This window comes from Macaca nemestrina, chromosome 10, assembly GCF_043159975.1.
Source record: "Macaca nemestrina isolate mMacNem1 chromosome 10, mMacNem.hap1, whole genome shotgun sequence".
Lineage (NCBI taxonomy): Eukaryota > Metazoa > Chordata > Mammalia > Primates > Cercopithecidae > Macaca > Macaca nemestrina.
The window spans coordinates 61,363,815-61,376,882 of NC_092134.1; the positions used below are offsets into that span (position 1 = coordinate 61,363,815).

General features: G+C 37.9%; 1 protein-coding gene across 1 annotated transcript in view; it reads right to left on the reverse strand.

Annotated features, from left to right (window-relative positions):
• Positions 1-203: 203 nt before the first annotated feature.
• The window catches only part of LOC105473363 (tryptophan hydroxylase 2), a 94,510-nt gene continuing 81,645 nt past the window's right edge, over positions 204-13,068 (reverse strand). The window contains exons 9-11 of the mRNA XM_071071439.1: positions 12,820-12,915; positions 3,997-4,130; positions 204-3,870 (exon numbers count right to left, since the gene is read on the reverse strand). Coding sequence (XP_070927540.1) covers positions 3,696-3,870; positions 3,997-4,130; positions 12,820-12,915 — 405 coding nt within the window. The 3' untranslated portion in view covers positions 204-3,695. The remainder of the gene's footprint in view (positions 3,871-3,996; positions 4,131-12,819; positions 12,916-13,068) is intronic.

Below are 13,068 nucleotides of genomic sequence, written 5' to 3' on the forward strand. Positions count from 1 at the left end.
GGGTATAAACTTTCCTCTACTTTATTCATTACTACATCCTCAGTGTCTAAAATAATGCTGATATTGTACCTGACATGTTCCAAGAAACTGGATGAATGTTTTGAAACTCCAAGTCGCATTATAAAGAATCACCATTTTATGTTCTAGAACTGGTTTTATTTCAAACATTTGCAAATCTAATATTACAAGAAGCAGTCTCCCATTGTTAATTCCCTTGACTCTCCCCAGAACATGACAATTTGCATAAGAATCATTTTCCAAAAAGAAAAAAAAAAAACTCAGACACACCAGAAAACTCTGGACTGCTTTCTTCTTCATTGTAAGTAATACAAGTTGGTGAGAATAAACATCAGGGCTTGATTCTTTAGAAGCTGAAAATTAGATCAAATGAATTGGAGGACAACTACATCTTGTGTTAATGTTTTCCTTCTCGAATGAAGAAAATGAGGTGATGCGAGCCATGACTCCATTTGAAAATGAAACTCTGTATTTCTATTCGATTTCACGTTAAAACACACTGTTTCTCATTGCAGACTTTTCATGTTGGTAAATGTTGCAATACTTCACAATCATTAGGCTCAGGCCCATTTACTATAAGCAAGCAAGACAAGCACAGATATATCATGCCCATAAAGCATCGTTTGTAAATTACACAGTAAATAAATGAGACTAAGTCAGAAACCCGAGTCTCACAACTTTCACCACTAATGTGGAAAAAAAATAAAAAAAAGAGGAAGAAATTTCAGGTCAAATTTTCCCACTCTTAAAAGGTATAATTTATAAATAGTCTATTATGCTTTTATTATGCCAAATAAAATGAACATTCAAGAATATACCGTATGCCTTATTCTAACTCATAATAGACTAAAATGCTTCAAGAATAAAACTGGACTAATCAGATTTTGGCCATCTTTTGCAAAGTGTGACGCATAAGCACCCTGGTCCTGCCAGGAATTTTGTGTTGATTTCTGATTAGCTGATTACAGAAGTCAGCAGCAAAGCCATAATAAAGTAACAACTCACCGTGAGATGACAGTGAGCAAGTGTCTTTAAATTTATAATTGCCCTTGGATCTATTTAATTTAGCTTTAGGTTATGAAGCGTAATTGAGATAAATGGTTACACTGAGCAGGTATCAAATATGACAAGAAGCTGGCTGTGATTATTTTGTTACACTATTTCCTTACAGGGAATTTTTCTGCCAACACTTTTCCTATGATGGCTATTAAATTTTATAGGATTTTTCCCACCATTAGCTGTAATGGCATTTGCATGTTAAATGCTCACAACAAATGAAAACCGTGATTCCATTGTTTCACAGGGGGAAAACCACGGTTACTGCTATTCCAAATGGAGAACAAATCTAAAAAGAATCAAGTAATTCCACTTCCTTGTATGATACCTATATAAGCTCTGTGGGAAAGCCCATTTACTTTGTAACTCTTCTATTTTTGAAACAAGATAGATTTTGCACATATTAGAAAACTGGATTCCACTACAAGCCAAGCAGAAGACACCTCAAATGCTATTTTTGTTGAGGGAATTTGTTTACAATTAAACATAATTTTCTCTCAAGTATATTTAATTAAGAAGCTCTAATCTCATGCGACTAGAGGGGGAAGCTTCATGGCTACTTGTAGGGGTTTCTTAATGAATATATATATGACAGGACTCTAGGACTTGTGTCTAAAGCAATACCAAATTATGAAAATAACACCAAAGGCAGACACTGAGCATTTCTTAGGCAATTTTCTTCTCTGAGAAAATTCAGCAACCAGTTCTGAAAATTTGTGGATATGCTATTCTGGATTATGATTCTGGATTCTAATTTATAAGTAATTTATTCAGGGTCATCTAAAGTTAGCAAAGCAAGACATAAGAAGCTATATATTTATGGATCTATGAAACTATCAAAATTTATGACTGCTTGATCAATCTAGATCTTTTAAATTTGGTTTAGCTTGTTCCTCATTTCTCTACCACCAGTTTTTCAAGGCACTATTCCCTTCACCGGAATAGCGTTTATATTTTGTGACTCTCACATTCTATCCACCAAATTATTTCTCAAAATTCAGTTGTTCTGAGAATGCTTCAGAGATAAAAGATCCTCAATAGTTAAGACAACCAACACTCAAACATCTGGGTTTTCATTTTAGTTTGATCTCTCCCTGATGTGTCTTTTAGCTCTTTCTATGTTCTTCCTGAATATATTTAGTTCAAAGATTTCTGACCCTTCGTGGGCTCCATATAAGAGTATGAATTAGTTTAAAATTATATGTAATTTCTTACTAAAAGAACATCTTTGGAAATTGCTCAAGTAAATATTTTAAATTGCTAAAAGTTATTTTGTCATTTTTTTTTCTCTAATTTTTCTTGCCCCCTCCTTCCCCAGTCCAGTGTTCCTTACTACCAAATGCAGAATCAGAAGAACAGTAGTTATGTTCGGTGAGGGAATCCGAAGAAATTCGTTCACTCTTAGCAGTTTTCTATTTGTTCACTTAACCACTTAATGTCATCTTTTACTGCAAAGACCACCAAAAATTTGTGCTGCGTCACTACTGTTTACCCAAAGTTGCCGAAACTTTGGGAAAGTGGAAAACCTTCCATAGATCTGGACTGATGTGCAGCTGTGAGGGGAAACAACAAATATACTGCTGGCAACCCTTGACCACAAACCAAGTTCTATTTACTGATAAACATTAGTTTGGATAGGCATTATTTCCCATCTCCAATAACATATTCACACATGCACACACCAGGACGAATTTATCAGGAAAACAAAAGGAAAGTGCAATGGACGATGAATGCTAGCGCACAACTAACTGTGCTGCTTCAGGCAAATCACAACTTCTCTGTGACTCAATTTCCACAACTCTGAAATCAGAGATGATCTTTATAGCTCTGTGATTTTATTCTCCTCTGACCAGAAAAAAATTGTTTAACCTCCTAAGCACGATAATTTACTTTATTTCAGCAAAAAATTCATAGTCCCAAGATTGATTGTCCACTGTTTAGTCTTTCCTAATGTCCTTTCTGAAAGTCCTATCTTCCAAAATGCTTCAGGAAGCTTTCCATAACTCAGGTTCTACAAGGTCAATGCAACCTACATATTCCATTTATAAAAAGGTCTTTTCTTGCATTGTGTAAATATTCAACCTAAAAATCATTCCAATGCTGTATTACCTCAACAATTTTTGAAACAGAATATTGAATCTTTTGTTATTGTGATGAGAAGTTTCCTACAATTCTGGGTTTATATCAAATAACGCTGTGAAAACACTGATACTGTTGAAAATGGAAATAGCTTTACTGCTTTTTTCATTTTACCTAACGAACACAGAGGAAAGGCTTAGATCTGAAAAAGAAAAGGGCTTAAGTTAGACTCGTAAGAGGGCTATTTGTTTACAAATTTTAAGTAGATGCAGTTTGGTTAAGGAGACTAAGCAGGAATGTCAAATCTTTTTAAGACATTTAAACATATTACATTCTTTCATACAATGAGTGGTTATCTGCCATTGGGTTTCTTATGGTGTTTTAGATATTAACACAGTGAGTTACAAGATGGTATAGACATACAGAATTGTATGCTTATTAGCCAAGCCATGACACAGAAGGTTATTTGTGTTATATGACACTGACGGAATTGCTGCTAAGCCGCAAAAAGATCATGCTGGCAACAACATTGGTTCCAGGCATCAAATCCCCAGATATTGGTTCATTTTGTTTAAGGCATCACACACTGTGTTCAAGTCGCTGCGAAGGTCCTGCACCACATTTTCAATACTTCTGGTGTCTTTCAGAATTTCAATACTCTGCGTGTAGGGATTGAAGTATACTGAGAAGGGACGGGTAATTGACTTTGCAAAGTCCCTGCAGAATAAACAGAAATAGAAAGAGATGTGATCAACCCTCATTTGTACAAGAGATAGACAAAAGGAAGGAATAGAGACAGAAAAATAAAGAGTTATTTTCTCTAGGTAGGAGAAAAAAGTTTACCTCATCTTTTCTTTGGCTTCTTCAAAACTTTCTGAAACAAAGTAGGCTTCCTGGAAGGTGGTGATAAGGCATTCCTGTAAGCAAGTTGTCTTTGGGTCAAAGGCTTTCACACATGCCTTGTCAGAAAGGGCATGCTGCAAAATATACCACAAAACCCGTTAAACTCTGTAATGAGACTTCCAAAGTGCCGTGACATCACATTTTTACAACACATTTGATAGCTTGGTAATCCTACAGAGCTGCTCAGTGACTAGCCTGTCATGAAATATAGAACTCTCCTGTGTGCAGGGTAAATTGGACACGAGGATTTTGTTTGTTTGTTTGTTTTGTTTTTTTAAGTGTACTAGGTACTGTGGGAGAAAATGAGATTATGGTATTATGTAATTTATTACCAGCCAAATTCATACTGAAGGACAGTTCAGAGCTATACCCCCACAGAAATGGGATTTTAAATATATGCTATGAGTAGAATCAGGGACAGCATAAATATGCTCCTAAATTTATTGCTATAAGAAATGTACTAAAATTTCACTTAAATGGCAGAAGTAATAATTATCTGCGTGGAGAGGTAATTGAGGCTCTGACTAAACTATTTGTTGACTCATTGCAGGATATTTTGAGGCCAGGTACTGTGTATCAACAGAGTCTGGAATGGGCCTGTATATTTGAGGATACTTACAAAGCATTCATTTACCTTCCAGCAACTACAGCAGAGCAATATACAGCAGATACATATTGCCAGTTGAGGAGAAAAGGAGCTCATAATAATAGTTAGAGTTATGCCAAGAGCAGGTATTAGAAAAACAGGAAAGCTGGTGTAATTACTCTTTGAACCATCATTAGCTCCGTTCAGCTCACTACATGACTGGCACTAAGAACAGCAGGGAACAATGAATGACTATATTCTCAAGATAAATTCAGTGATGTTAAAAGTTAGTGGTCATTTCCTGCCATGTGCCGCCTGGCTATTTATAGACCCTAGATTGATGGTTCTAAAAACGCAATGTGCATAAGAATCACTGAGGAGCTTATGAAAATGCAGATATCCAGGGTCTCAATTTCATTTGGCAGGTCTCGATGAAACCCAGAAATCTTCATTTTAAAGGAATCCAAGGTGACTCTGACATAAGTGGTTGTGAACTATATTTTGAGAAATACTCCTCTTGATTCTTTTTCTTAATTTAAAGGGGAAATTAGTTGGGAGAGAGAAGCAGAGAGAAAAAAAAAAATGGAGTAGCAGAAACTGCCGCGAAATGAGAGTTGGAAAACTGGGGCTTCAGTCCAGGTCTGAGTAACTTTAGCCCAGGTCTGGAAGATTTTGAAGACAATCTCTATGCCAGCCTCTGGATTCTACCCATTGTGCTTTTCTACCTTCTCAGTGTCTAACAGCTAAGGTTCCCTGGAGAAGTTCTGAAAACCCTTTCCTGTTCAATATTCTTGGTGCATTCCTCCAACAATTTCAAAATGCATGGAATGATTTATAGCCCTCCATGAAGAAGTCTGTGGTTCCCTAAGTTTGAAAATGCAATTGAGAACCAAAAGACTGACATGTAAGAGAAAGGGCACCCTGCATGTGATTTGCTTTCCTGCAAAGTTCCGTTGTCCAGATAAATGCACATATGAATCACAGAATGCAGAGGGCCTCTCAGTGTGAACTCATTTTTTTTTGGCCCACAGAACAACTTCATTATAAGCAGAAGGTCACTACACTTGCAAATGCATTTGTGCTAGATTCAACGCAGGGCAGTGAACATCAAGGGATTTTGGTTCCACATGACCAATAATTCTGTCCACAATTTTAGAAACAAATTCGCAGTTTCAAGAAACAAAATGTCCCTTTATGAAAGCTGTTGCTTCTCTGCAAAAATTGGCTTCCTATTGGCTTGCCGTGATTTTCAGAATTCAAATTAGCTTTCTTTGCATCCATACACTCTGGTTACAATTAATGTACTATGTTGTTCTAATAGTCCATTCATCCATCAGTACATATGGAAAGAAGGACAGTGGCTGGCTCAATGTGTTCAATCTTTCTACTCTCTCATCCCTGCATTCAGGGGCATGGCCAGAGTGGTAGCAGAACAGGCTGTAAGAACATTAAAGCCATGGCTCCCTTGGGACATCCTTGCTAAGCTAAAGACATTTCACTGGGTCAAGGACAAGCACAAGAAAGAAGTGAAACTCATCTGTTTGTGTCTCCATTGCTTCTATAAGACATTAGCAACCTTAGCAGTCACTATGTATAGAGGATGCCTCCAGAGGTGTGTATGCAACGACAGAGACTGAAATCAGTGTGGTTTTGGAAAAAAAAATCATTTTGTGACAATTCCACTGGATATCCAGATACTTATTTAGTCATTTTAACAGCTAAAAAGGATTAAAGTAGATCAAGAAAAGGCCCAGAGCATAGGACACTCTGCCCCAGATTTCAAGAAAAAGCAGTGGGTTCACACGTGTGTAATCTGAGACAGACCATTTGGCAATATAGATCACACTTGGCCAATGCAATATTTAAAGGAAAAACTGGAAGTTAATTGTCTTAAGTTCTCAAAAATGCAGACTATCCTCAGGAGCCTGCTATGCATGTGATATGCTGGTTACCTGCTGGAGACCTTTCCACCCAAGGAGTATGGGACCAGTGCTGCTGTTTGGCTGTTAATGAATACGGGGGTAATAATGGTACCCATGGATTAGCCTGGAGATGACAAGAACCTGGAGTTGGGGGAGCAGCCAGTGAATGAAGCCAACAAATGAAGTGATGATCACCCATATAAATGGCCTCATTTACCTGACCATGAGCTGACTGTGTGCTGAGTTCCAGGAACATCCATGCAGCCCACGAAATCTCCTATCTCTGAATATTACAGTGTGTCCCAAGAGGTATAAAATAGCATCCATGTCTTTGATTCCACCTTCTATTGCCCAATGCAGAAGTCCAACTGAGTTTGCTTCTCAGTTTCTATCCAGGTCTCACTCTAAGCCCCTCAGTTTTGGGGAGCAGCTATTGTACCCTCTTCTCTATGTCCAGAGTGGATTCTCTGTAAACATTGAACCAAACTACTTGATGTCCCCAGGGAACTCTGCAGTGATTCCGTCTTGAAATGGTAGCAGTCTGATATCCTGAAGTTTGCAAGAATTAATACAACTTCCTGCAGAGAGAAGCTTTATAATGCTGACAGAATCTGGTTGACAATCTTTTACTTTGAAGCCATTTTTAAAGTACAGGAATGCTTGAGAGTCACCTTCTCTCCTCAGAACACTCTCTAAAAGGACTATTTTGGATTTACCCATAGTGCTAGAGACAAGGGCACAGGGCTGGGAACCAGGAGACCTGGGTTCTAAATGTAGCTGTCTCCAGAGGCTAGACGTATAATATCAAATGAGTGAAACTACCCCATGTTGGGCAGCAGCTTTATCTTTGATAAACTGAAAAGATTGACCTAGATGAATTCTAAGACTCTTCTTGAAATGTAATTTTAACAGACCGCAAGTATACAGCACTCATACTACCTTTACCTCCCTCCACATGAGCCACAATAAATTGACCATAGCAGCCCTTCCCACTGGGCCTGGGGATGGACTTCCCACCCTTCTCCACAGAGGCGGTTACTACCAATTAATTGACTTCGGTGCACAAGTTAAGACTTATTTGCCATTCCAGTTTTTTTAATATAAAAATTTCTTTTCAATATAAAAAATTTCCCAGAATCCAACTATTAGTAGACAATACTATAAGGTAGTTAAAAATACAGGTCTTTATGGTTAAGAATACAGGTCTTTATGGTTAAGAATTGAGGTGTAAATCTGACTCCATCTCTACCTAACTACGTGTCCTTGGGCAAATTACTTTACCTCTGTAAGCCTATTTGAGTATTCATCTGGAAAATGGAAATACTAATAGTCATATCTATAACCTGGGGTTGTGGTCAAAATTAAAAGAGATAATGGATGCAAAGTGCCTGGCACGGGAAGTGCTCAGTATATTTAGTTATCATCACTAATTCAGTCCAGCAATGATGCTTTGTGTACAAATATGTTCAGCCAAACCTTCCACCATTTGTGCAGCCCTCCTCCCTCAGGGGTCTGAAACCCATAGAGAATGAAATGGCCCCAGATCTGAGGCTCTCAGGTCCTAGACTATGATAGTGCCTGCCCTGGGTTCATCAGTTTAAAATCTTCCTTCCCAGACACCTGCTTTTGCAATGACAGTTATTATCTCAACTATTCTAGACGCAAACCCTGTGATCCTCACTATCTATATTAGGACTGGTTAAAGTTGAAAAAAAAAACCTCAAGCATGAAGTCAGGTTTGTGAATAGTTTGGGCCCTAGATTCTGAATAAGAATTTGCAAACACTGTACACTCACACCACAATCATCTCTTCCCACATCAAAAGAACAACAAATACATACATATATGTATAAATGCATTGTGTCTATATAATATTTTTGAGCCTCCCTCAAAGGCTTATCCTGCCAAATAAGCACAATGTGACATCTATATCCTCATTGCCAAATTAGGCAATGATGCATTACACTTTTTTAAATTGGCAATTAGGCTACACCAATTTGAATAAGCTGCAGGGCCAAGGGAACAACCTCCATCTTCAAGCAATCGTTCCACAAAAACCAAAGACACAGTTTCCAGCTCCCAACATCCAGCATTTACTCTGTCATTACCAACAGCACTACCAACTTCATGAGAAGAAAGAGCAGGAGGAAGGGACTCGAAAGCCATCTGAACAAGGTAAATGTGTGAGAGCTCAGGAGCAGCAAGTCCTTACTCTAGTCACACCACTGACCAAACAGATGACACCAGAGAACCTGCAAAGCCCTTGGGCCTCTCCTATACAGACTAGCAGTAATTCTGACCACCTCCCAGAGTTGCTGCAAGTGGTAATAAATACAAATTGCTTGTATTAAATATAAAGCTATTCGGAGAATGCTGATTAATAGCTATATCAAGGCAACACAATAAATTTGCCATGCAAGATATCCTAAAACTAAAGCCAAAAAATCATAAGTAAATTTGTTTAAACCATCAGCTTTTTCAAAACTCAAAGAGCAAAATAGATGTATTTATATGTAATATGTCAGCAACTACTATGGGGTGGATGTTAAGGCTACTTGCAAAAAAAAAAAAAAATCTAATCTCTGGCCTAAAAGATTTAAATATCTAGACCTTACCCTTACTCATGAAAAAGTAGAAATTGCCTTTTGCTTTTGAGATGGGTTAGCTTTTTGATATAAGACTCAGCCAATTCATTGACTAGCAATCATTTCCTCACCACCTAAAGTGAAAAAACTTTACTGTCACTTCTCTAAGAGAATTGGACTCAACAAAGATCCATATCATCACTTTCTTAGAATTTCCCTACTACATTCCAAGTTCTTGAAATCTTGGACCATCAATTTTGTGTTTGTTTAACAAAATAAATGAATAAGCAAGCAAATAATAAATCAAAAATGATACACATATAGTTAGATCAACTCAGGATAAAGAGAAAAAGTGTGAAAGACACAAGTTAGACTATGGGTAAAGCAATTATCCTACTTTCAAACTTTTCTTTAAAGTCAGTGTTCCAGGTGACTCAGCTCATTGTTAATTGTTCTCCACAGTGATGAAAGGTATGGAAAAGCCCCACCCAAATGCACTTTTTGGTATTCCTGTAAGTACACCACAGAATAGATCATTAGAATAAAAGAGGGGCAACCACTGCTGTGGGGGAAAAGGTGGTGTTTATGGTTATAAGATTTATGCTAACTTTTACAAGCTTTTCCATATTTATTTTGTTTCTATCTTCAAAAAGAATAAGTTTCTATTGTCCAAAAAAAAGAGGAAAAAATGAAAGTTATCTGAACTATAGATAAACCACTTGGAAGTACTTGGCCAGCTCTAAAGAGCAACATCTATGCCTCAGGAAAATTCAGCCCCTTATAGCACAAAGTGTAGAATGTGTTCTGTTTAAGAAGAGAAGGTGATTGTGGATACTTATGTAAAAGTTAGAAAGATGACACCAAAACCTCCAGCAACTCCACCTAAAAAGTTATAAAGATGACACCAAAACCCTCCAGTAGCTGGGACTTACATCTGGGCTGCAGTTGGAACAGCATAAAATATTTTACTGCAAAAGGTAACTGCACTCAAAACTGTAAGCTTGTTTACACAGGAATAATGATAACGTTATTTATAAAGTTATCCCTACATGGGTCCAGGACTATCATTTTTTCATTCAAATAAAGGTTAAAAGTTCTCAGAAATGCTTTGAGAGGGCTCTGGGTACCTTCACAAGCAGGGCAAGGAGAATGTGGGGGAAGAGGTGCTAGGGAAAGCATCTTGTATTACATATATTACATATTCTCTGTGAAAAATCAGAAGATATTTCACATAGAAAGTATTTCTGAACTGTAAAAATGGTCCAATCATAGCAATCATAAGGATGTTGAGGTATTGAAATTTGAGAATGGAAGAACGCTAATGATTGGAGGTAATGGACCAGAGCAAGAAGGTACTCTGTGAACAATGCCCTTCTTGGTACGTATTTCTGGCTGATTTCCATTTCCAGATGATTCTGTCCACACTGGTAGGAATAAAAACAACAGATTCATCCTAATGCTGCCCACACATGCCTCATTAACCAGACCAGAAGACCCTGCGGAAAGTCAGGGCCATGAGAGAGATCTGTTTCCTTTGTTTCTGGTGCAACTTATAAACCGTCTGAGGAGGATGTAAATAGACACAGCTCAAGAACTACATCATTTTCTGACTCTATTATTCAGGGAAATCAAGAAACACTCTATAGAGTGCATAGTCTTATGGGGATATGACATCACGCTGTTGCTGTGGGCTTTGCCCACTGCACTAAGATTAACAGCAAATAGATTCTTTGTTGAGAATTTAGTTTTTAAAAAAATTACCACATTACATCAGGTCATCAAGTTTTTGTTAGGTTGAATATTACTATCCTGTATTCCAGTGAACTCCAGACAGTTCTTTCAATGGACCAGACTTCAACTAGAATCTTGAGGGTCCACACGTGGCCCTCCACTGACAGATCTGTGTACCCCATCCTTTCCTTGTTTACCCTTTCCATCCCTCAAGAATCACCATGGACAGCAGGGTCCTTGACAGGAAGGCTTCTCAGGAATGGCCTAATATGAGCCAGGCACATTTCTTGCATTGTCACACTCTTTGTATTATGTGGTTGGTTGTTTATCTCTTGCACTAAAGTGTACGGTAAACTCTCTGATGGCAGGGGTCCCAGGGAGTGCAGCCTAGTGGTTAGGAGCTCAGATCCTAGAGCCTAGATGGCTGGGATTTGAGCCCAGCTCAGCACTTATTAACTGTGTGATCTTAGGCAAGTTCCCTAATGTCTTTATGCCTCAGTTTTCTCATCTGTGATAAAAATATCTCACTGGGTTCTTATGAGCATTACATGGGTTAATACGTCTAAAGCACCAGAAATATTGTCTATTTAAATGCTTGTTCTGACTGTTATCATTATTTTCTTTCTTTTTTTTTTTTTTTTTTTTCAGACAGAGTCTCCTCTGTTCTCAGGCTGGAGTGCAGTGGCGTGATCTCGGCTCACTGCAACCTCCGCCTCCCGGGTTCAAGTGATTCTCTTGCCTCAGCCTCCTGAGTAGCTGGGATTACAGGTACCCGCCATCATGCCTAGCTAATTGTTGCATTTTTGTAGAGGTGTAGTTTCACCGTGTTGGCCAGGGTGATCTTGAACTCCTGACCTCAGGTGATCTGCCCACCTCAGCCTCCCTAAGTGCTGAGATTACAAGCATGAGCCAATGCACCTGGCCTTTCTTCTTATTCTTCATCATTATTACTTGTCTTTTTATCCCCAGTGACTGCCATAGTACATGGCACTAGGTGTTCAACCAAATGTTTGAAGAATGAATGAAGTCATCAAATAACCAGACTCAATAAAACTATAATTACTTTGCATCTCTCAATAATGCAAATGGCCAAAAAGTATCAATAACTATATACTTCCCATTTATATTACATAAGGATAATCAATGCTCAAAATAAGAATGATCCACAATCCTGACCTTAGTCTGAATAGTCAAAGAAAGGTTCAATTATTTTCAGTACTATTCTAGATTGTATATCACACTGCATTTAAAATTCACCAAAACTTGCTAGCCCCCCATGGTTTAAATGGCAAGAATATTTAAATTATCAGAATATTCCAGGTCTCAACATTTCTGGAAAAAATGACCATTTTATTGTATTTTAAAACCAAAAAAATGACATTCTTTAGGCATCATTACACATAATAGATACCTCTCTGATAATATACTTATTTGGTTTATTTCTCCAAATTGTTTATGTCCACACATGTTTTAATGCACATTAATTTTGAAGAAGCTGAAATAACATCAAACTCCCCTTTAGGAAGTAGATGCTGAGGAGTCCAAAGGAGCCAGGGAGGTGTTGGAAATCAGAGGAGCCAAGCCACGCTCACGAGTGAACTTCAATCAGTAGGATCACTGCTAGCTCACGGCCCACTTTTCAGCACTAAATTTAGGCCAGCCATTTGTTACCCAAGATTTGGGCATACATTTTTCATTGCTGTTGATTTGTACAAATGGCTGCTCATCCATTTGAGTCACACTACAAACCCAGAAAGGCATGACCCATTTTCAGAAGTGCAAAAAGTGAGGTCAGCACCCACATCTGAGGTGCCAAACCCTCTATGTTAAATATTTATGGAGTATCTGTGAGTAGGAATGCTCAGACAAACAAATCAATATTTTCTCTGACCTTGAACCAGTTTGCATGGGAAGGGTATTTTCATTCACAGCTTCATACCTTTAATTCTCCAATGGAGGAAAGGAGTCCTGCTCCATATGCCCGCAGTTGCCCTTCTTGCTTGCAAAGACCAAACTCGATTGTGAAGAAATAGCACTAAAAAAAAGAATACATATCCAGTGAACTGGTCAATGAGTTATTTGATAGGATAAAATGGCACCCAAAACTAAATGCTGTGCTGTGCATAATTTCTTCAATATTATCAATTTAAATACATTTAAATTGAGAACATTTATTGAAATCTATTCT